We start from the raw sequence: 25,206 nt of genomic DNA on the forward strand, positions 1-25,206 counted from the left end.
GGCCCTTCCACAACCTGCAATTGGACTGTGAAAAGAGAAACGGTAAACTGATGGGTTCATCTCTCTGCTCTCATCTCAAGAGGAAGTAAACCCTCTTTAAAAAAAAAAAACATACTAGCTCATTATGAATTACTTGCCTGAGATCGAAGCCCCCAAAACGACCCTCGTTCGCCTCCTCCGTCGCTGACATGTTGACTCGGCGTGTCTTCCGGGTATCGCTGCTCCGGCACTGTGACTGGCCGAAGCAGCAATGATGTCACTCCCGCGCATGCACGCTGGTGCCGCCACGAACGGCATGATCGCCATTAGAAATGCCACGCTCAGTGCGCCTGCGCCCGATGTCTACGGCACATGCGCCATAGAAATCGGTGCTGCTATTTCTGCAAATATTCTTAGGTTTGGGAGATATTTCTTGCACCACAGTTGAGTCTTAATCTAGGCTTATCTGTAGGTTAAAGTGGTTGTAATTGGTTTACAACCACTTTCACATAAGCTTGTCTCTTGCTAGAACAGAGTACTGCAGCACAGCTGATCAGCTCCTTCAAGTCTGAGCTCTGGTCAAATTCAGAATTCCACCATTTATTGATGTATCGATTTAATACAGAGCTGCATTCAATTGACTTTTGTATCTGCTTGGAGTTTAGGTTTAAGTTTATTTTTGGACCTTTTATAAATCTGATCTTACAAATAAGCATGCTACTATAGCCTAAAGTTCACAAAGCTTTTCTGGGTTTTCTAAAGAGCAAAACAGAAGTGGTTTCCTTTCAGACTTTCTCTCTGAAATCTTTTGCAGCGAGATGATAAAGATGACTTGACAAACTAGAGCTGTGTTGGATTGAAGTGAATATCTGTAATATATATTTACATTATTTTATATTTACCTGACTAAAGCCTAGTTAGATGTACAAATTGTACTTTTTTTTTTGTCTTCATACTATTAAAAGAAATCTATGCAAAGCAATGCATTCCGTGTAACAGATTCTCGCCTGCGGACTTTAAATTAACATTCCTAAGCATGCTTTGAGAATGATCTACATTCCTCTTCACAGCTAGAAGTGCTGCTTTGTGTCTTCATGCTACTGATTACACTCAGGAGCAACACAGGGATGAGGTCATCCCTCTGCTCAGTCTGTTAAAGGAGAAGTGCGAGAATAAAAAAATAAAAAACTTGCCTACCTGCCCTCCCGCCAGCGCTCAGCTCGAGAACTGATCGATCACCTGACAGCTGATTGCTCCGTTCTCTGAGGACAAATCGGTGACTGTCAGCCACTGCTCTGTGCTCTGCCCCTCCAGCACTCACTGGAGCGCCGGGCAGATGAAGTGGCAGGAGTGGCTGGCTCAGGCACTCGGCAGCGCACTGTGAGGCTGAGCCAGCTGGTTGTAAGGCATTATTGTCGGGATCCCTCCAGAGTCTGGAGTGGCTCTGTAATGTCAGCTGACAGCGGGCTTGAGCTCGCTGTTGACTGATTCTGGCTCAAAGGAGAGCACAATTGTGCTCCTGCGACCAAAATGAGCAGTATGGCCAAAAGCACTTTGGCCATACTACTTTAATTTCTCTTGTTGGTATGTTTCCTGCCAGCACATATATGCAGCAAAGCCTAATTAGCTGCTATTGATGCCCCTCCTGTGCAGGGGGTGACCAAGGGTACTGTGTAGGTAGTTAACTAGTAGCATTTAAAAAACGTTTTTTTTTTTTTGTTTGAATTTTTTTTTTTTAAATATATAAATGGTTGCAGAGCACTTCAAGTACAGCCTGTACTTTTACATTGGACACTTGAGCCAGGATACTTTCAGATCATTAATAAGTGAGTAGCTTAATCCTAATTTTTCATCTGTTTCCCAAAATCAAACGCAAGAAGCAAGACGGGCGCCGTGTTTTTTTTTTTTTTTTCTTTTATCTGAATTTTGGATGAAAAATTAAATTCTAGCTGCTTGCTTCTCTGTAAAGAGCACCAAATAAATGGGTACAGGAGTCACTAGACCGTTACATAATGTACCGAATGGTTCTCCAAAGTGTTTTCATTCCTTGCTGTACTGCCAAGCCATGATTAGGGGAGGTCTGGAATAAACAAAAATTCTATAAAAAGGAAAAGCGAAAATGAATCCCACTGTCTACAAGATGCTCCATTTACCTGAAGACTGGCATTATAGCGACATTAAAGTAGAACTATGGGCAAAACATTTTTTTTTATTTTTTTTTCATTTCGACCCGGCAGGTTTTTTTTTCGCCATCTGTTCCATTGGGGAGTTTTCGCTTCCTGTCCCATAGCCAAACAGGAAGTGAAAGGAACTCCCTGCACATATTAGGGGAATTTCTTGGGGACCCCCAGGTCACCAGAACTAGTATCCTCATTGAAAGATTTCACCTCTTACTCTTCTGGTGACGACCCAAAGTTGTGAATTTTCTTTGTTTCACCGCTAATGGTAAAAAAACAGGACAAATAGAGAAGTCGAATCTCCCTAACGGGGGCACAGTGAGCAGTAAAAACTGACAAGCCTTCCAATCCCTGTTCACGCTATAAAAAAAAAAAGAGAGAAAAAAAATGTTACCTTTTTAGTTGTACTTTGAAGATTCATCTTTTAAAAAAGAAATTAATTTGCCTGCTCTGTGTAATGGTTTTGAACAGAACAGCCTCGATCCCCCTCTTCTGGCATCCCCCGATGGAGCTCCTGGCTTCTCTTCAGCCACTGCTTTCCGTAGGTGCTCCCAGGCGGGCTTGCTCCTGAGCCACCCTGCCTGCATCTATTAAAGGGGTTGTAAAGGCAGAAGTTTTTTTTTTCTTAATGCATTTTATGCCTTCTGTCTGCAGCAGTCCCCTTAACACTTACCTGAACTCCCTCTCTGTCCAGCGATGTCCATGAGGGTCTCAGCCATTTAGTTTCTCCTTCCTGATTGGCTGAAACACAGCAGCAGCACCATTGGCTCCTGCTGCTGTCAGTCAGCTAGCCAATCAGGGAAGATAGGGGCAGAGCCAGGTCGGGGCTCCCTGTCTGGACACAGAGCTGTGACTCAGCGCGGGTGCACTCATAGCAAGCTGCTTGCTGTGGGGGCACTGAACAGGAGGGAGAGGCCAGGAGTCCCAGAGATGGACCCGAGAAGAGGAGGATCGGCGCTACTCTGTGTAAATCCACTGCAATAGAGCAGGTATGTATAACCTGTTTTTATAGGGGGGAAAAAAAGACTTTACAATCCACTTTGACAGAGTGGGCAGCTTGGCCCTGCTCACTCTGCACAGCATTTGATTGAGATCAATGAGAGCCAATGGCTCCCGCTGCTATCAATTTGCTCAGGGAGGAGTCAGATGTTGGAAAGAGCCACTGCTCCTGTGCACATTGCTGGATTCAATCGGGCTCACGTGAATTCTACAGCACAGAAGGTTTTTCCCCTTTATTGCATAGAATGCATTAAAGTGATAGTAAACCCGCTTTGTGATTTTTACCTAAAGGTAAGCCTATAATAGCCTATAATAGGGCTTGCCTGTAGGTAAGATGTATATTTTGGGAGCCGGTCAGCTGCTGGTTTTCCAGCTTGCTCGGCCGACTTCTGTCGAATGTCAGTCGGTTTTTATTGAACTGGCCGATGTTGCCCGACATTCAGCCCACGTGTGCCAACATTGCTATAGGTATCACTCCATAGATACAGTACAGTGGGTGTCCTCACTGTAGGACAGGAAATGTTGCTGGCAGGATCCCCAGGTCAAAAGAACTTTAAATTGTTTACTTTTGGAGTTGATCACTGAGGACTGTCAGCGAATGCCTACATGTCTGGCTGTCCTGTAGGGTCAGTGACCAGCTTTATTCTCCTAGTTTATCTTCTTTTCTGCATCTTAATAAAAACTGCTTTAGCTGTAGAGCTAGATGGGGCTTCATCCTTGTCTAGATTACCAAATAGCAGATCAGTAGCTTTCATCACATTTAGGCCACAGACCGTATACTGAACCAGTTAGATTAATTGTACTTCAGCAGTTAGTTTAGATTAGTGCAAGGGCCAAGTATTGAGGGGGACACTGGTTATTTATAATCATTGTCCTGGTGGCATTAGTAAAGGATGTCATAATTGTTTTAATCTTAATTTTTTTTATTTATTTTTTTTATATTTATTATGACCTCCTGGGCCCATGCCTAGGCAAATTACATCATACAGCCCAGGAGTCCTCAGAAGGAGAGGAGTGTTTTTTCTCAGCTAAGCACATCCTCCTGTCTGCATGCCTGAGCTAATGGCAGATGGACTCCAGGAATTAAATGCTACTTGACTCCTCTACCCTTATTCAGGGAGGTTGCTTTGAATATCCAGAACTGAATTGAACAGCATTTTTGGTTTGTGGTGCTCGGATGCAGTGGAGCCCGCAATACCCAGAAGTAACTCCGGGAGCGATGTTGCCGACCGGAGTGGTGAGCGAAGACCCCTGCGGGGGCTTCGCTCTAAGGTAAGTAATGCATAATGAGCTAGTATGCTATGCATACTAGCTCATTATGCCTTTGTCTTGCAGGTTATTTTTCTTGGGTTTACAACCACTTTAAGCTTCCCTCCATATGTTCAGCCAGTGAGCCAACCAGATTGATCAAGTCTCTGCGCTCATTTCCCTTTTTACTGGGCTTTGAGTGAAGAAAATACCATATGGTTTCGGTTACACTACATAAGCTCACTCTTAAGGTGACCTACATCTCTGGATTGGTGGTAAGCAAGATATGAGGATTAAAAAAAAAAATACAAATATATACTTTCACTGTGTAAAAGTATATACGTGTATCTATATAATGGCTTTATCAAACGCTTTAATCCGTTGTTGGTACACTGTATGTAATCTTGTAGCAGTTCTGTAAGTGCCAGTACTATAATACCATGTCATATATGCAGGACCGGAGCTACTGCTAGGTGAACTAGGCCAGGAAGAAACTGGTCAGGGAGGCCATCAAGAGGCCTACAGCATCTCTGTAGCAGTTGCAGGAATTTGACAGAGTGGTCATTGTGTGCATGTAACAAAAATATCACACATTCTCTCCACAAATGTGGCTTGTATGGGAGGATTGCAAGAAAAAAGCCAAACGCCACATGCAGTCACCACTGAGCTTTGCCAAAACACCTTTGAAGATTGAGGCCACATAAAATGTTATGGTCAGATGAGATTAAAATTGAATTATTTGGCCTCAACACCAAACTATGTCTGTCGGAAATCCAACCAAATAACGCCATTCCTAAAGATGGGAGGGGGCGGTAACATCCTGTTATGGGAGGGGGCGGTAACATCCTGTTATGGGAGGGGGCGGTAACATCCTGTTATGGGAGGGGGCGGTAACATCCTGTTATGGGAGGGGGCGGTAACATCCTGTTATGGGAGGGGGCGGTAACATCCTGTTATGGGAGGGGGCGGTAACATCCTGTTATGGGAGGGGGCGGTAACATCCTGTTATGGGAGGGGGGCGGTAACATCCTGTTATGGGAGGGGGGCGGTAACATCCTGTTATGGGAGGGGGGCGGTAACATCCTGTTATGGGAGGGGGGCGGTAACATCCTGTTATGGGAGGGGGGCGGTAACATCCTGTTATGGGAGGGGGGCGGTAACATCCTGTTATGGGAGGGGGGCGGTAACATCCTGTTATGGGAGGGGGGCGGTAACATCCTGTTATGGGAGGGGGGCGGTAACATCCTGTTATGGGAGGGGGGCGGTAACATCCTGTTATGGGAGGGGGGCGGTAACATCCTGTTATGGGAGGGGGGCGGTAACATCCTGTTATGGGAGGGGGGCGGTAACATCCTGTTATGGGAGGGGGGCGGTTACATCCTGTTATGGGAGGGGGGCGGTTACATCCTGTTATGGGAGGGGGGCGGTTACATCCTGTTATGGGAGGGGGGCGGTTACATCCTGTTATGGGAGGGGGGCGGTTACATCCTGTTATGGGAGGGGGGCGGTTACATCCTGTTATGGGGGTGTTTCTCTGCAGCAGGGGCTGGAGCACTTGTCTGGATATAAGGAAAAATGGATGGGGCAAAATAGTCAATTGCTAGAAGAAAATCTCCCGCCCTCTGCCAGACAGATGTCAATGGGAAGAAGGTTTACTTTCCAGTATGACAATGACCCAAAGCATACAGCAAAAATGACCACACAGTGGTTGAAGAAAAAGGCGAATGTTCTTGCATGGCTTAGTCAGCCCAGATCTAAACCCCATTGAAAATCTGTGGAATGGCTTGAAGACTGCAGTCCACAAACTTTCACCATCAAATTTAACGGAACTTTAGCAGTTCTGCAAAGAGCGGGCAAATATTGCAAAGTCTAGATGTGCAAAGTTAGTAGAGACAAATCACAACAGACTAAAGGCTGGAATTAAAGCAAACGGTGGTTCAACAAGATTCTGACACAAGGAAGGGTGATCCTTTTTTCAACTCTGTGATACTGTTTTTTTTTGTTCTGAAAATTTGTTTTTATATCTTTCACCTGAATGTTATAAGCTGCACTGAGTAAATGCAGCTGGATAAAACAAAACAAATTCTGTTTCATTTCAGGATGCAAAGCAACAAAATGAGTGGGGTGATTTCTTTTCTATACCTGCTGTATATCTCACGCCAATTAGAGACCCTTGTAGTGGTGATCTTTTGTCTTCATCCATATCCTTGTCACTAATCATGGACCAAACAAAGCTAATACTTAGTTTAGAACTCATGTCAGGTCTTTACTACTTTGATGCGTTTTTGAGAGCTTTACCGTCACTCTTTCCCTGCCAAGAGTGTCTTCACCAGACGGGAAGTGTGAGAGCATCTGCAAGAGGGACGCAGAAGTGAGAGTAAAGCTGGACATAAACTAGAAGTTTTTTCCCTAATATTAAAGTATCTGTGACCCCTTACCTTGTTTGTAAAAAAAAAAAAAAAAATGCAGTCACCACATCTAAGAATTGGTAACATGCAATTTAATAAATGTTTGTTTTGGGGTGAAATGCCGTTCATACATTAAATTTTTTTTTTATATATAAATGTTCTGATGGAGGAATTGTCCCTGCTAGCTGTTCTGACATTGGCATACTCACAGCAGCTGCTTCTGATTGGATGCAGCCTCTGTTCAGCAGTCAATTTTCAGCCCCCCTCTTCTGCTTTTTAGATTCAGAAGTGTCGGGTGCCAACAGGGCCACCCGCACTACGAATTGCGGACAGTTTATCCCTCCATGTATGGCCAGCTAAACCTCTGAAGGTCCCCCGATAGCAGTAAAAACCTGACTGGTGTTCTAACCCTTTCCACTCTCTTCGCAACCTCACATACTTATCACTATGAATGTCAGTGTTGAGATGGGACATTAGCTGTTTTCTCAGTGATCATTCAGCAGCTGCAACCAATAACACAGGATTTATGACATGTGGAATGATTTTTGGATAGAAGTTGTAAACGGCTTAAGCCGCTGGAAAGCTCTTGTACAATTTATGGCTTGCCTCTGCCAAGCTCTTTGGTAAAAAATATTATTTAACAGAACCTTTAACTACCACATGCTATTTAACCACTTATATAAAACAAAAAATATATATATTCTGCTCTCACCCTGATTGTGCCTCAAAATATGTGTAAAAATATATATGAAAATATAACTGTTAAAGGTGCTACTACTTATATAAGCCTGAATACACGACTGAAAGTATATATAAAAGAAATTAGCGCACCACCTGTTCAATAATTGTTATAGTGAACAAAATGCAATTGTGGACCCTCCTAGATTCTGAATGTCAAAACAGTATAAATTGTAAAATCAATATAAACCTACTCAGTCCACAGTGAAAAAGGTGACAGTCCAGTTGTTTGTGCTCTTTAAATGAACAGTGCGTCACAGACTGGTGCTCAGCAAGGTGCCTTCCCCACATATACAAGCCTCTTATCAGACGGATTGGATCTCAGATTATAGAGATCTAACTCTAACAGGTTCCAACCACCAGGGAGATTCAACTCCCTGGCTGCTTCAAAAGCACTCCCTCTCTCTCTGTGTGTGTGTGTTCACATCTCCATTCGTTACACTTTATCCTGGATACATGCAAAGCGTACCGCTCAGACATGCGCACAGGGGTGCCCAGGCATACCCTAATCGCCCTTTACAGTTGATTCCCCCTACTGCCCTGGCTCCCCTCCATCACCCTGCAGCGCTAACAGCTTCCCTCCTCTCCCGCCAGCTGTTGCTGCAAGGATGAGTGGAGAAAGGGGCCGGTAAATATGTAATTTACTTCCTTCCCTTTCTGAATGAACATTGTGAGTGATCAGTAGTGTGTGTTTGAGCTTTGGGGTGCACACCCTAATGCAATAGACAGCGTACACCTATGATGCCGCTATAGATTCTCTCAAGCATAGAGGCTAACAGATGGAAGAAGCTTCATAGTGCAGTATGCAAGAACATCATTTATTTAAAAAGTATCATTGCACTTCCATGTTTATAAAGGATCAGAAGAAAAACAGACAAATATCCCACACAGCCACAGACCTCGCCAGCAGGCTCATGTGTAGTGACATCACAAAAACCATCTCAACACATTTCCTCTGTAACAGGCATCCACTGGGAACGGAGGCTCTTTAACCGCTTGCCTACTGGGCATTTTCACCCTCTTCCTGCCCAGGCTAATTTTCAGTGGTGACACACTTTGAACAACAATTGCGCAGTCATGCAACACTGTATCTATATGAATTTTTTTTTATCTGCCAGAAATATAGCTTTCTTTTGGTGGTATTTGAACACAAATGTTTTATTTTTTACTAAACAAACAAAAAAATTTTTTTTCATAGTGTATTGGATCATTTTGCAAACGGGTACTTTTTTTCTCTTTCACTAATGTGCGCTGATAGATGGCACCGATGGGCAGCAGTTATGGGTACTGATAGGCGATACTGGCAGCACTGGATGGACTGCACTGATGATCAGTGCCATTGTCCCTTTAAAGTGGAAGTAAACTCCCCTATCGTTTTCAGCCAAGGAAGCTGCCATCTTTGCCTCTGTTTAATCTTCAACTGCTATGGTGCTGCACATGTGATTCGTTATGACACCAGCCATTGGATGGTTTTATAGTTTGGCTGAGAGCACAGCCAATGTGCAGTTAGCATTCCCGGCATGCCTTTTTTTTTTAACTGTTTAAATTTATGGGTTTACTTCCACTTTAACTCAAGGTGGTTATTGGCTCTCAATCTCTCCTCACGCTGTCAGCATGAGGAAAGAAAAGCCGATAACCTGCTTGTGTTTACATCCTGTGATCAGCTGTCATTGGCTGACATATCATCACATGGTAAAGGGCCTGTGATTGTCTCTTTATCCCCGATCTGTGATCAGCTGAGTCCTTTGGACTCAGCGATCACAATGCGCACCCGTGATCACAGGAAGATGTCAATGGACACCCTCCAGGCAAAGTAAGCCCGCACTGTAGCTGTCATTTGGCTATAGCGCAGGTGGCAAGTGGTTAAACATATGAAGACCACTGTAATTTTCTTTTAACCCCTTGACGCCGTCATAACACAAATTTGCTGTGGGGCCGGATATTTGTAAAGCTCCCTTTGTGCACAGCACTCCAAGCATAGAGACCTGGATCTTATTGACAGCCCCGGACCCATAATGAACTATCGGGACCCAGAGCTCCCAATTCCGGGTCACTTGATTGCTGTGGTAGCCTCTGGCTACCACGGTGATCAGTCATTGTGATGCCTGCCCGTGTTTCTCTCTGATTGGAGAGAGCTCCTTGCAGAGAAATATTAAATATCTAGATCAAGGTTTGATCTAGGTTATTGTTTGGGTCAAGTAAGGTTTAAAGGTCAGGGTGTGTGTGTATATGCAAGTGTAAGTATAAAGGTGTATATTCAATATCTCACAAAGATGAGTACACCCCTCATATTTTTGAAAATATTTTATTACCTTTTCATGTGACAGCACTGACGAAATTACACTTTGCTACAATGTAAAGTAGTGAGTGTACAGCTTGTATAACAGTGTAAATTTGCTGTCCCCTCAAAATAACTCAACACAGTCATTAATGTCTAAACCGCTGGCAACAAAAGTGAGTACACCCCTAAGTGAAAATGTCCAAATTTGGACCCAATTAGCCATTTTCCCTCCCCAGTATCATGTGACTCATTTAGTGTTACAAGGTCTCAGGTGTGAATGGGGAGCAGGTGTGTTAAATTTGGTGTTATCGCTCTCACTCTCTCATACTGGTCACTGGAAGTTCAACATGGCACCTCATGGCAAAGAACTCAGTATCTGAAAGAATTGTAGCTCTACATAAAGATGGCCTAGGCCAGTGATGGCGAACCTTGGCACCCCAGATGTTTTGGAACTACATTTCCCATGATGCTCATGCACTCTGCAGTGTAGTTGAGCATCATGGGAAATGTAGTTCCAAAACATCTGGGGTGCCAAGGTTCGCCATCACTGGCCTAGGCTATAAGAAGATGGCCAAGACCCTGAAACTGATCTCCAGCACGGTGGCCAAGACCATACAGCGGTTTAACAGGGCAGGTTCTGCTCAGAACAGACCTCCCCATGGTCGACCAAAGAAGTTGAGTGCACGTGCTCAGCATCGTATCCAGAGGTTGTCTTTGGGAAATGGACGTATGAGTGCTGCCAGCATTGCTGCAGATGTTGAAGGGGTGGGGAAGTCAGCCTGTCAGTGCTCAGACCGCACACTGCATCATATTGATCTGCATGGCTGTCATCCCAGAAGGAAGCCTCTTCTAAAGATGATGCACAAGAAAGCCCACAGTTTGAAGACAAGCAGACTAAGGGCCGGTTCAACTATTGCGATGCGAGAACCATGCAAATTGACTGCGGGTTCCCGCATCGCACCTGTCACGCACGGCACTTCACACTGCCATATGCAAACTGCTGGGGAGTGTCATATGTTAACGACACCCCCATTTCAGATCGCATATCGCACTGTGAACTGACAGATCGGACATGAATCGGATCGCATATATGTGAACACACATGCAATCCAATTCTGGTCCGAACTGAAAAAAGGGTCCTGTGCGTTTTTACACCGAATGCAGTGCGATATCAGCCATACTATCTGTATGGCAGACATCGCATGTAATGTGAACAGCAGTGCGCATTACATGAGATGTCTGGCATCGCAATAGTGTGAACCATGGCTAAGGGCATGGATTACTGGGCCTGTGTCCTGTGGTCTGATGAGACCAAGATAAATGTATTTGGTTCAGATGGTGTCGAGTGTGCGGTGGCAACCGGGTGAGGAGTACAAAGACAAGTGTGTCTTGCCTACAGTCAAGCATGGTGGTGGGAGTGTCATGGTCTGGGGCTGCCGGTGTTCTGCCGAGAACGGTCCCCCCGACAGATAATGACCCCCCTGTACCTCGCTGGTGCAGCGCTTGCGCAGTACAAACCACAAAGGAGCGGCCAAAGATAGCCGAAAATGAACAGCTGTACACGGCGCCTGCGCAAAGATGACGACATTGTGCCGGAGGCTGTCGCATATTCCCATTGCTTGTGCAACTATGCAAGGGGTGATGGGTGACCTATGACCTATTTGATAATAAAAAAATAAAATAAATGGGAGATATCCTTTACCATTTACTACCAAATGAAAGCCTAATTTAACCTGAAAAAAAACAAGGTATAACCCACCAGGATGTACAAAGTAATTGTGGTGATATGTACAGTTTTACTAACTTGTCAGCTGCATTAAGACTTATTTACCCTTAGGCCTGAAGGGAGTTAAAGTACATGTTTGCCTCTCACACTTCCTGCATGTAACAGGTATAAAGTCATCAAGGTGATTTAGACTGTATTCACTATTATGCAAATTGGATTGGGTTTTTCTCCGCATCCAATTCCCATGAGAGTGTGACCGTCTCTCAATGGAGCCAGTTCTCACGGCCACGGTCCACATTGGTAAAGGGTCCTGTGTGTCATTTTTCACCCTATTTTACTTCTGTGTCCTTCTGACTCATCCCACTCTTTGATAGATACTGAACAATGACTACCGCCGCCTCTGCATTCTTACCCACAATCCCCTGTTATATTAGTGATGTAGTCACGATGCTGTCATGCAATTCTGGTGGTCCTCACCTGCCATCTGGTGTGGAATTGTGTGGTCGGCTTTTTTTTATTTTTATCTGTGCTCATCTAGTATCGTCTTCTTTTTTGCAGGACAAGAACACTTATTTGGACATCATCCACACCTATATGGAGGTACATGGTACTGTACATGAGAAGGGCACAGTCCACATGCCCAATTATGTGAAGAATCATGGGATCTTGAGTGGACGAGACCTGCAGTTCCTGCTCCGGGAAACTAAAGTGAGTTATCGGTTTCCTCTGTGGTAGTTCATGGCTGCTAGGCCTACAGTTTTTACCGTGGGATGAGTGTAGCGATATAGTAGAGTGAGTAGGTGATTATTATTTAGTTATTATAATGTGAGTAATTTCTGGCAGCAGCCCAATTCTTCCAGAGAGATGCATTTTTTTAAATGTCATACAGAACAAAGTCACATAAGATACTTGCAACAGAAAATCCAACATGGTAAATATAAAATAGGTGACAGGCACCTTCAGAGAACCCAGTTCCTTCTGTCACCTTCATTGGTGCATGAAAAGACTGATTGCCAGCTTTATACACCTTCTACACCGAAAGGCTGAGCAATTCGATTGGTGGCCGTTTCCATTAGACCTTTGATCTGCTTCTGTCTTTCAGATTGACAGATAATGACCCCTAGCCATAAACAGCTGCAGTCATAAACTGCCCTTATTTACTTGCATATCAACATAGTACAGAGTCACTGTCTGTCCCCTTTGATATGTGGAGAAAATATTGTTTGGTCAGTACCTCCTTTGATCGAGTCCACTTTGAAATGCGTAATTAGATTAACAGGCCTTGCATCACATACCTAGGTATTGTACTGTATGTGTACACATATATAATATGCTGCATAAATCGGCCAACATATTACAACATTGGGTTTATTCCTGTAGTTGCAATGTACATACAGTAATCGTGGCAGCTGAATGCATAAAGTGGAACATAGCCTTATCACCAAGACTACGGGTAAAACTGCCCTTGACAGCTAAAAGTAGATAGGAGGCTCAATTAAATTACACTTTAAGAACTGCAGTAAAATACCTCTTGGTGTTTTTCAAACCTTTTTTTGCCATTCACAAAAAACTACTAAAATACCGTATAAGTGATTTTATGAAGTAATGCAGTATTTTAGTAGTGAGAGCCCATGGTACTTTAACACCGGCGGTAGCCGGCATCCTTAACCAGTAAATATGATGGTTAAAGCGGAGGTCATTGCTGCAGAAATTAAAAACCAGCAGCTGCACATACTGTAGTTGCTGACTTTTCTTATCGGACACTTGCCTGTCCTGGAGTCCAGCGATGTCTGCACTGCAGCTGAGATTTCCATCAGCTGTTGGGTGCTTCCACCTCCATTGCGAGTAAGGGAATCCGGTAGTGTAGCCTTATGGCTTCACGCCAGGAACCCTACTGAGCATGCGCGAGGCGCCGCTCCTCTCTCCTACTGGCCCGGCGGCCAGGGGAGGAGGCGGGAGCCCCGCGGTGATGTCAATCAGCGGCTGAGGCTCCCGGAAGTGGGGACAGCATACCTATGAGAGAATGGTATCCTGCCCCCCATTCTCCCACCCCCCCACGAAAGGTGCTAAATGTGGCACCATAACGGGTGAAGGAGTACGATGTGCAAACGTTCCACTTTTGGGTGGAACTCCACTTTTGGGTGGAACTCCACTTTAAGGAGGTGGGCAGCTGCTGAGCCATTACTGACCAGGTAAATTATATAAAAAGTGATCAGCGCAACTAATTAAACTAAATTATAATCATGAGGCATAAATCTAATCACTGTGCAAATAATGCTTGTATGTATGTATATATGTGTGTGTATATTCTCACTGTGCAAATGATGCTAGTAAACAATATAATAAAGTGACTAAATGTGTACCAGTGTCCAATGATCCTGTGCAAAAATCAAATCCAATAATCCTGTGCAAAATTTCTAAACCGTCCACATATTACTATAATGTGCATGACAAAATGACTTTTAATGAATAATCTGAGTGAATCAATAACAGGTGGATAGTCAATTCAGTCCCAGATGATCAGAATCAGAGACTATCAAAATGGATAGGATTGTAGTCAGCTAATCCATAAAAGAGGAGAAAAGGTGCAAATGTGCAAAAAGTGCATTCAATGGCACTGTTATGCACTTTTATGAACTTTTATGCATCGTTTGCACCTTTTCTCCTCCCCCCCCCCCCCCCCCCCCCCTCTCTTTTGTGGATTAGCTCACTACAATCCTATCCGTTTTGATTGTGCTCATCTGGGACTGAATTGAATATGCACCTATTTCACTCAGACAGGTTATTCAGTAACAGTAATTTTATTTGTCGTGCACATTAGAAATTTTGTACAGGATTATTGGATTTGATTTTTGCACAGGATCATTGGACACTGGTACACATATTTGTAAGGTGCGCCCTCTAGTTCTGCTCCAGCTGGACTCTAGTGGTCATTGGAAAGACTCTCTGACCGGTCGGGTAGTCAAGACACCATGCACGATGTATGGTTTATCAGGAGTACGATTCTTTATTTCCTGAGTACAGAATATATACACTTAGACATTACACAAAGCACAAGGGGGAGGCAACCAATCATATACATCCACATCTATGTTAGTCATACAATAAGCAACATTTTTAGGTGATTTCGGCCCAGAAATAATTTCTGGAACCTGTATAAAAATGTTTTTATAACCTTAAGCTCTTATGTTTTGAACATAAAATTGCAGCACAATGTTCCTAACACGCCCTTTGTGTTCTAAGTATCCAAAACCCAAATATCAGCTGTGACCACAGGCGCATCCTGCGTCTTGCAGACTGGCACTTCAGAAGAAACTTGCAAAGCATAGCTTGTGGAGGCAGTTTCAGTAACCTTTTAGTATATATTTGTTTTTCGCAAGCAGACTCTAAATGTAATAAGAAGAGTATAAACTTAAAGGTGACTCTTCCTATCCTTACAATCCCTCCTTTGATTAGGGAAACAGAAGCTCAAATGGTGGTAACTCCAGAGGGTACCTTTTGAGCAAAAAAGGAAGGGGGACTATTACGGTACCAATATATAGTAAGTCAAATTTGAAAAATATTAAAATACGAATAAATATTTATTAAAGAAATTAGTGACAATAACATAAATTTAAAGAAAACAATCATGGAGAAACCACATAATGGAAACACTACATAATAAATACATAGAGTTCAAAGATTACAATATTGTCTAGTGCCCCTCCAGTAGGTCAGGGGCCGTTGGATAGAGGGTTTGGATGTATTCCTCGACCGATTTCGCGACAAAAAAAGCCGCTTTCTCAAGAGGCGTCACCCATCAAATCTATCAAAATATAACAATTATTAAAGAGAATCCATATACAAAATTAGATATATAGGAAACGAATATAGCATTGTCACTAAAGAACATAAGAAACATAAACTACATGATAGTAACACTGGAGTATTATAAAAAATCGAATGACTCACCCACATAGAAAAGTAATCCCAAAAGGCAGAGGAGGCAATTGCTGAGGTGCCCTAACCAATAGGCACCCCTCTGGGAACGGACAAGGGGGGTAAAGTAAAAGCGGCGACGGCAAGGGTCGGCTAGAAATAAAGTATACCGATATCTAGGATCAATTTCAGATCTTGATTGCCATACTTGGGAAAAGAAAAAGCAAAAAAGGTGTTTCTTTCCTCTTCCCTTTCCCCATATATTAGGGTTTTTTTGTATTAAGCTTCTCTGTTATCATATGTTATAATGGGGTTCCATGATTGTGTTGAAGATTAGGGGTCTTTTTCACCCTGTTCCATCTGCCAACCACGGTGGTCCCCAATTTGTTTAAAATCATTGTACATTTTTGTTAATCTTGTGTATTGTACATCTCTTGACTCCCCCACATCTAAATATCCCGAGAGGGCTTGAGGAGCTTATATGCTCCCCCCATGGGGCGGACAAGTGATGTCTGAGGGTCCCCTGTCTCGTCCCATGAGTATTTATTATGTAGTGTTTCCATTATGTGGTTTCTCTGTGATTGTTTTCTTTAAATTTGTGTTAGTCACTAATTTCTTTAATAAATATTTATTCGTATTTTAATATTTTTCAAATTTGACTTACTATATATTGGTACCGTAATGGTCCCCCTTCCTTTTTTGCTCAAAGGTACCCTCTGGAGTTATCACCATTTGAGCTTCTGTTTCCCTATTCAAACCTTTATGTGACGATACCCCTCACAACAATAATTTATTTACAAGGCGACACCAAATTTAAACTCCTTTGATCATGGAGGACAAAGTCCTCTCTTGATCGTTCTCCATACCATCTGTGTTCTGAGTAGAACATAGCCATGGCTGTGTCTGGGTCTGAAGCGGGGGGGTTTGACTTTGGTAATTCTTCCCATCAGGCAAAATACAATCTTGATGGTTGCATAAATTGCAACACCCAGGATGAGGATCATTCCTGCTTTCTTAAAGAAGTTCTTAAAGAAGTTCATGATAGTATCCCAGAATGAACCAAGCCCCCCCCCCACTCCAGAGATTCCAGGATGCTCCCAAACGCCTCATTTGGTCCTGTAATTTTGCCCTTTCATCATTGTGTCCCTTTATATGTTGCTAACAATATGATTGCTGCTATGTTGATGACCCATCTTTCCTTTGGATATGATATCCAGTAACTGCTGCAGCTTGTGCTTTGGACAGCTTATGATCACTCAGCATGGATAAATATGGCCTGTTCCCATGAATGCAGCCCTGCCCTTCACTTTGACATGAACATCCTCCCCCACCCCGCATGAAGAACTTATCCAACACCCAAAGACTGAGAGCAGGAATACCATGGTGGTTATGATAATTGAAAGAAGGAAAATTGTCCGGGTGCTACACCTTTTTGGCTCACGGGGAAAGTTTATGGCAAAAATGGTTCGGGTGGCTAAGGGGTCTCGTGGGAGGGGACAGGGGGTAATAGTGGCAGAGTCTCTTCTTGGAACGGTTACTGGTGGGAGCATCCCTTTTTCTGATTCCTTCATCTGTGGGCTTTTCTTCAACCTTGATGCATGGATCCATTGCGAGCTTTTATCCATCAGAACTGCTGTCCTAGAAACCTTGAGGACTTCAAATGGACCTTGGAAGACCGGGCCTGGTTGCTTGTGGACTGCAAGTTGTTTGATCAGCACTTTGTCTCCTGGTATGAAGGGATGGGTTGGTTCTGTGGAGAGAGGAGGAAAGGTGACAGCAACCTTGTCATGGGTTTCAGGAAGGCTACTTACCAAATGTTTCACATGCTATTCCTGTAAGGAATATAGGTTAGACTCTCCACCTATTTTAGGGGCTTTCTGTGCTGCCCTACCCATTAGTATTTCAAAGGGGGGGGGGGGGGGGAGTCCTGTCCTGGCATGGGGGGTTGGCACCCCCAAGTTTAGGAGGGAATTTAAAAGAAAAAAAAAACTTTTAGGAGGGAAGTTTAAGGAAAAAAAACTTGCATTTAAATGCCCATCAATGCAGCCTTATCAGTGTCATTTGCAGCCTTGCATTGCAGCCTTGTCAGTCATTTGCAGTCTTGCCAGTGTCTTTGCTGTTTAAAAATGACGCAGCCGAAATACAGAGCGGATGTCCTGTGCATCTCAGTGGCTTTCGGGTATTTTCGGCCGTTTCTCGACGGCTTTCGGGTATTTTTGGCCACACTCGGCCGTCCCAGAGCTCACTGATTTGCCTACCTTGTCATGTTCTAGAGCATAATGATCAAATGGTTTTCAAACAAGTTAGGTTCAACTTTTGTGCTAAAATTATGTCCACAAACCTTTTACTGGTCAATCACACCCATCTAAATCCTATGGGACCTTTTAATAATCGGACATGTGCCTGTCCTGGAGTCCAGCTATGTTGGCACCACAATTGTTTTGGCTCAGCAGCGTTCGCCACTACTTCAGTGTTCTCCACTAACTTCTGAGTCTCATCCGGAGCTGTTGCACTGCTGCTTAGTGATCACATGGGGTCAACCAAACTGCATGGGCACCATTTTATTCTCTCAGGGAATGCAACGTGTTCTCTGGATGAGGTGGAGAGGCAGGTGGTGATGTCATATTCTACGCCTCATCCAGCTGAACACTTTGCATTCATTGAGAAAATACTATGCATTCTCTAGTGCTATGCCAAACGAGCAACCGCCTGTACTCACAAAGCAAGCAGTGCAGTTGTTCGGCACGGGACCTGGAAGTTAGTGGAGATCACGGTAGTCGCGGTGCCTATTAGTGATTTGCAGCTACCAGGGTGTCCTTCAGCAGGATTAGGATTCAGCAGGGTATCCTTCAGCAGCAATATTTTTTACTTTTTGTTATAATAAATATCCCCCAAAAATATGTAAAAAAACATATTTTTTCCTCGTTTTAGGCCGATGTGTATTCTACATATTTTTGGTAAAAAATAATTCGCAATAAGCATATATTGATGGGTTTGCACAAAAATTATAGCATCTACAAAATAGGGGATACTTTTATGGCATTTTTATTTTTTTCTTTCTTAGTTATTGTGGTGATCTTTGATTTTTATTGTGACTGCGACATTATGTAGGACACTATTTTGGGACCATTGTCATTTATACAGCGAGCAGTGCTAAAAAAAATGCACTGATTGCTGTGTAAATGACACTGGCAGGGAAGGGGTTGAACACTGGGGGGGTGATCAAGGGGTTACATGTGTCCTAGGGAGTGATTCTAACTGTGGGGGGGATGGACTACCACTGACATGACAGTGATCACTCTGTAATGTCTCTATGCATAACGGGAAAATGCCTTGTTTACATCTCCCCGTTCTGCAGCTCTGTGACACGATTGCCAGGACACTGTCGGGCATTGAGTCCGAGGGTCCCGCAACAACGGCTATGCTGTACATGGCGGGCGCGCCCGCTAGCCCCACCAATGAAAGGAGATGTACAGGTATGCCCACCGCTGCCATTGTGCTGGCATGCAGCGGTCGGCAAGTGGTTAAATAAGTAGCACAGATGCAACCTGCCATCCACATGATGTAAAAAAAATGTGATTCATCAGACCAGGCCACCTTCTTCCATGGTCCAGTTCTGATGCTCATGTGCCCATTGTAGGTGATTTTGGCTATGGACAGCATGGGCACCCTGACCAGGCTGCAACTACAAGCCCCATACACAACAAACTGCGATGCCCTGTGTGTTCTGACATCTTTCTATGAGAACCAACATTATTTTTTTTTCCAGAAATATGATCTACAGGAGCTTTTCTGTTGGATGGGACGACACAGTCCAGCCTTTGTTCTCCACAGGCATCAGTGAGCCATGGCTGCCCATGATCCTGTCACCGGTTTTCTTTCCTTGGAGGGTGTTTGGTGGGTCCTTTCCACTGCAGACCGGGAACATCCTCAAGAGCTGCAGTTTTGGAGAACTGACCCAGTCCTCTAGTCTTTACAATTTGGCCCTTGCCCAAATCCATTTTTTTTCAGCTTAACTTCTGGGACAACATATTCACTTGCTGCCTAATATATCCTACTTTCAGCGTAACAAGATAATCAAGGTGATTCACGATCTGTCGGCGGTCATAATGTTGTGGCTGATCAGGTGTATGTATTTCAATAGAATTCAGCTTTAATGGATCAGTCCTGTTTGATGCTTTTGTTGTATGACTGTGATAAGAAAGTTTAGATTGTAAGTTTTTTTTGGGGGGGGGCAGGAAGAGACGTCAGTGGTCCAGTGTCCTGGCTAAAGTCTTGGCTTCGTATAAATGAGCAAAAAATATATGAACAGTGGGTGTTTGATAGGAGTTGGATGCTATAGGGGAGATTTACTAAAACTGGAGAGTGCAAAATCTGGTGCAGCTCTGCATAGAAACCAATCCGCTTCCAGATTTTATTGTCCAAGCTTATCTGAACAAGCTGAAGTTAGAAGCCGATTGGCTATTATAAACCGTTGCATCAGATTTCGATTGCTCCGGTTTCATTAAATCTCTCCTTATGTGAGCAGCCTGTAAATGGGTTTGCTGTGTTTACAATATCTACATACTGGAAAGTCAGAGGTTAGTTTTCAGTTTAGCTTGCGGTCAGATTTTTCTGAAATGTGGCATTGATGTGGTTTACAGGAGAGCCGGCCGCTGTAACCAATAATAGCACACGTGTGTTCTGAGCATAATGCCGCACTAATCCCGTCTATTTACTCCTCTAATACCTTATAGTGCTATGCAAGCAGATCACAACTGCCACTCCTCTCCAGACAAAATAATGCTTTCGCTGTATCATTGAATGAGCAAATAGCGCTGTATTGTGCGCAAATAATGCCATTTGTTCCCTCAAGAGCTGGACAGAACAGTATACATATCAGCTTAAAGCTGTACAAGGGTATAATAGGTTTTAATACTCTATTGTATGCTAATATTGTTGCATACGCTTGGAACACACAGATGCAGGCATGATGAAAAGAAAGCCGGTGCTTCACATTTAATGAGTTCTTGCATGGAAGCTAATAGAAGTGTTTGCCATTTTTGGGAATTTTCTGCCACAATAAGACCATTTGTGACAACCTAAGAGGGAAAATATGGTGTGACCCTACATCTGTCACACAAGGTTTTCCTCCTCGTAGATCTCAGGGAAGTATCTCCCCGCTCTCTGACTGCCCAGTAATGTTTGCATTGCACTGTCAGCTTTTGTATAGTAAATGATATTGAAAAAAGTACAGACAAAGCTTGTTTCTCTGTGGATCACAGGCGTGAAGTTCGTTCTGCATTCCTTAAGCCCACTGTCGGCTGACGTCACATAGCTGGTCCAGGCTCAGGAAGGATAGCAACGCTATGGTCGGGATCCACCCACGTGCCTGGACCGGCTTGCTGCTCAGAAAAGTGCGGAGAGCCTGAATCCCCTCTACAGCCCAGCGCTCCAGTGAGCGCTGGAGGGGTAGAGCAGAGAGCTATGAAAACCGAACGATCAGCGCTGTTTGATCGATTGGGTCTCAGCCTTAGAGCCGGCAAAGGGCAGATGCAGCATCCACCTAGGTAAGTATGATTTAAAATAAAACAATTCCCATACTTCGTTTAAAGTGTGTGTGATAGAGATCCCACACACATATAGATACTTTAATGGCACCCCAGTCTTAGTCCGTAGGGTTCAATATTGAGCTGGCCCACCCTTTGCTGCTATAACAGCTTCAACTCTTCTGGAGAGGCTGTCCACAAGGTTTAGGAGTGTGTCTATGGGAATGTTTGACCATTCTTCCAGAAGTGCATTTGTGAGGTCAGGCATTTATGTGGACAAGAAGGCCTGGCTCGCATTCTCAGCCCAAATTCATCCTTTAGGTGTTCTATCGGTTTGAAGTCAGGACAGGCTATGTTTGACCATTCTTCCAGAAGTGAATTTGTGAGGTCAGACACCGACGAGAAGGCCTGGCTCGCACTCTCTGCTCTAATTCATCCCAAAGGTGTTCTATTGGGTTGAGGTCAGGACTCTGTAGGCCGGTCAAGTTCCTCCACCCCAAACTCTCTCATCCATGTCTTTTATAGACCTTGCTTTCTGCACTGGTCCTAATCATTTGGTGGAGGGAGGAATATGGTGTGAGGTTGTTTTTCAGGGGTTGGGTTTAACTCCTTAGTTCCAGTGAAGGGAACTCTTAAGGCGTCAGCACACCAATATATTTTGGACAATTTCATGCTCCCAATTTTTGAGAACCGTTTGGGGATGGCCCCTTCCTGTTCCAACATGACTGCGCACCAGTGCACAAAGCAAGGTCCATAAAGATATGGATGAGTGAGTTTAGGGTAATAGCCCAAAAAAAAAGCACTATTATTTTGGGGCTGTACTACGGGTACAAACAACTAACTTACACATGTGTAGTATCACTGCGATCGTCAGGAGTGGGTGAATTAATATACAGTTAAATTTTATTTATTTTTTTAAATACTATTTTGGGCCAAATTTCCTTAGATAATAAAAAAAAATTAGGAGATATCCATTACCGTTTACCACCAAATGGAAGCTCAATTTGTCCTGCGGAAAAAAAGGTTTAATCCACCTGGATAAACAAAGTAGTTGTAATGATATGTACGGTTTTACTAACACATGTCAAAGTTGCTAAATTTTGCTTCGGCTTTAAGATTTGTTTTACCCTTGGGCCTGAAGGGGTTCATCTTTATTCATATGACCCCACAATAAAAATCCACTTACATGATTAAAATCAACACTCTTGTAAAATCACGTCAGCCGGTCAGGTGTAATAGGCGTTCACAGATCTTTGGCAATATAGTGTATATGGATTGCATTTGGCTGCTTGGCCTGAGAAATGTCACCTGGGGGGAGGGTGTCGCATGCTTATGGCATTAGTTTGCATGTTTCAAGCAGAAATCCTGGCCTAGCGCTCATATGATATGTCAGTAGCTTGTATACAGTTTACACAGAGGAGGCAAAAGAAATGTCTTGTCCTGGGGCACTGGTATTTATTTACATTGCCTGCTGGATGTATTTGTCATCAAGTATCGCCCTCTAGAGGCTGAAATCGAAGTATTACAAGTGCTGGTGTATGAGAACTCTATTATCCAAGTCATTTAAAGCACCTGTTCTGGACAACAGGAAGTGGGAAAAATAGAGAGGATAAAAATATATTTAAAAAAACAGTTACCTCGATTAACTGAGAACAGAGCAGCTAACCTGGAGACACCTATAACACAGAAGGAGAAAAATAGGGCATTAATAGAATCACAGCACCAAGTAAAAGGCCAGGCCCTGATGGGTTCACGACTCATATTATAATTTCTTAAATTTTTTTTAAGATAAAGACTATGTTCATATATGCATGGTCTAGGAATATTGTATGAGGTGAGTAGTGAAGCTCTATTAGCAATAATAATTATCCCAAAGAAAGGGAAAGGTGGCACTAAATGTTCTAATTATAGACCTATATCGTTGTTAAATGCCGACACGAAATTGCAAAAGTTTTGGCAATAAGGATGAAAGATCTAATGACTGATCTGGTCTATGCTGACCAGGTAGGTTTTGTCCCGGGATGATCAAGGAGAGATAACGGGGCAAGAACCTTGCTCTTGAAAAAATGAAGGCGTGAACGATCCCCGGTCTACTTCTGTCAATTGACGCCGAAAAGGCATTTGACAGAGTAGACTGGGGATTTAGGCTGGGTTCACATTGCAGCGGTGACGAGAATCTGATGTGATTTGCACCGCACTGCAGTGAAAATCACATCCGATCTCTGTGCAATGCGATTTCAGCCATACAGATAGTATGGTTCAATTCGCATCGCACCCGGCCCAAACTCGCACAGGACCCTTTTTTTGGGACGCAGCAGAATCGGATCGCATGGATGTTCACACCATGCGATCAGATTCCTGTCCAAGTTTGCAGATTGCACTGCGATATGCAAACTGATCTGGGGGTGTCATTAACGTTTCACTGACACTCCCAGCAGTTCGCATAGGGCAGTGTGTACTGCCGCCGGGAGGTATGCGATGCGGGAACCCGCCGCGGATTCGCAGCGTTCCCGCATCGCTGCAGTGTGAACCCAGCCTTATGAATACATTGGAAAATATGGGAATAGGTCCAAGGATGCTGCAGTTAATCCAAATACTGTACAAACCTCCAGCAAAATGTACAATGGGACGAGACAGAGGTGTCCCTTGTCACCGCTTTTGTTTGTGTTGGCATTGGAACCGTTCCTGGCAATAAAACGCAAGAATCCAGATATAGGAGACTTTAAGATTGGTGACGAACTTAAGCTGGCAGCATTTGCGGTTGATGTATTGTTTTATATATCAAACCCCCGAATCTCAATACCTAACCTCCTTAAAAGAACTAAAAAAAAAAATATAGGGAAGTCTCGGCTTTAAAAATGAACCCGGGCAAGTCATAGATACTAAATATAAATGTAAGCCAACAAGATGAACAGAGTTTACAGCAGGAGTTTCCCTTTTTGTGGTGGAAGACTGAAATAAACTATCTCGGGATAAAATTAACAACATCCTTGGGGAAAATATATCGTGCAAATGAAAGCACCTGTTCTTGAAGTGTACTGTACACAGAGCTGTGTCGACCAATATTGACAGCAGCCTGTTTTTCCTTATCAGTAATCCAAATATTGTACAAGAGTACATTCAGGCATCGCCGAGCTACTTGGGAACATTCAGAAATGACAAAAATCTTTAGCACGTAGTTCATCATTTCTTAAGCATATGTGAATATTTGTCATTACATCGTGCAATCTGTTAATGGCTTTCACAAGAATTGTTTATACAGTTATGGAATGTGCATTAGCGAGCGTCTGCCAACATTTATTTCAACAGAAATCTTCCTATAAGATTATATATGCATTTTATTGTATTTGCTTCTCCCCTGGCATCTGCATTAAAGGCACGATGATCACGTTGCGGTGCATTTATGTCGCTTTGCATTAACGCAGTTTTGTGGTGCATGACAGTCAGTCAGGCTGTCTGGTTGTACCCAAGTTGATCAATCAATTCAGCACATTCAGCCTGCCCAATAACATTTCAAATTTCGGACGGTTCCTGCTGAACCAGCTGAGTTTTGGGCCACGTATCCGGCCTAAGTTCATCGCTGGGAACATGCTACACGTACCACCCATTTCTAGGATGGCATATGCAACATGTTTACGCTCCTGCAGCTCTCCAGGAGGACGAGGATCTTCTCACCACACCCCGTTACAATTTGAAAAGAGCGCAACCGCGTGGGGCTCCGCCTACAAGGCTGCATCATTCATTCAGGCTGGGTTTACATATGTGCAACCGCGGGTTTGTGCCTGAGGTCCGGTGAAGTCCTGTACGCTGGTTCAGGTCTGAATTTTAGCCTTAATTCGCACCTGAACCAGACTCAGGCACACCGGAACCTTTTTCAATCCGGGCTGTGGCTGCCCCCGGACATGTGTGAACTGGCTCCATTTGAGAGCCGGTCGCACTTGCCTGTCATGCAAATTCACACCCAATTTGCATGTGTAAACCCAGCCTAATCAATCTGTGAATTAATAGGCTACAAGTACCATCAGGCTTTGCAGCTGACAGCCTGTAGTTATGGACAGACCACTATACTGACAGTCTGCAGGAGCCAGAGTTTGCACTCACGATCTGCTGATCGTGGGTGCAATGCTCTGCAGGCTCATAAGAAAAATAGTAACTGCACATTTTGTTTAACTGTAAAAAAAAAAAAGTGCATTTTATATATTTA

The 25,206-nt window shown here is 43.7% G+C and overlaps 1 protein-coding gene across 1 annotated transcript in view; it reads left to right on the forward strand.

Moving 5' to 3' along the window:
- Positions 1-25,206, forward strand: part of MGAT5 (alpha-1,6-mannosylglycoprotein 6-beta-N-acetylglucosaminyltransferase) — a 263,857-nt gene that overhangs the window by 222,310 nt on the left and 16,341 nt on the right. The window contains exon 12 of the mRNA XM_077447804.1: positions 12,115-12,264. Coding sequence (XP_077303930.1) covers positions 12,115-12,264 — 150 coding nt within the window. The remainder of the gene's footprint in view (positions 1-12,114; positions 12,265-25,206) is intronic.

This window comes from Lithobates pipiens, unplaced genomic scaffold (genome assembly GCF_037356315.1).
Source record: "Lithobates pipiens isolate NorthernLeopardFrog02 unplaced genomic scaffold, aLitPip1_a1.2 Scaffold_22, whole genome shotgun sequence".
NCBI classification, from domain to species: domain Eukaryota; kingdom Metazoa; phylum Chordata; class Amphibia; order Anura; family Ranidae; genus Lithobates; species Lithobates pipiens.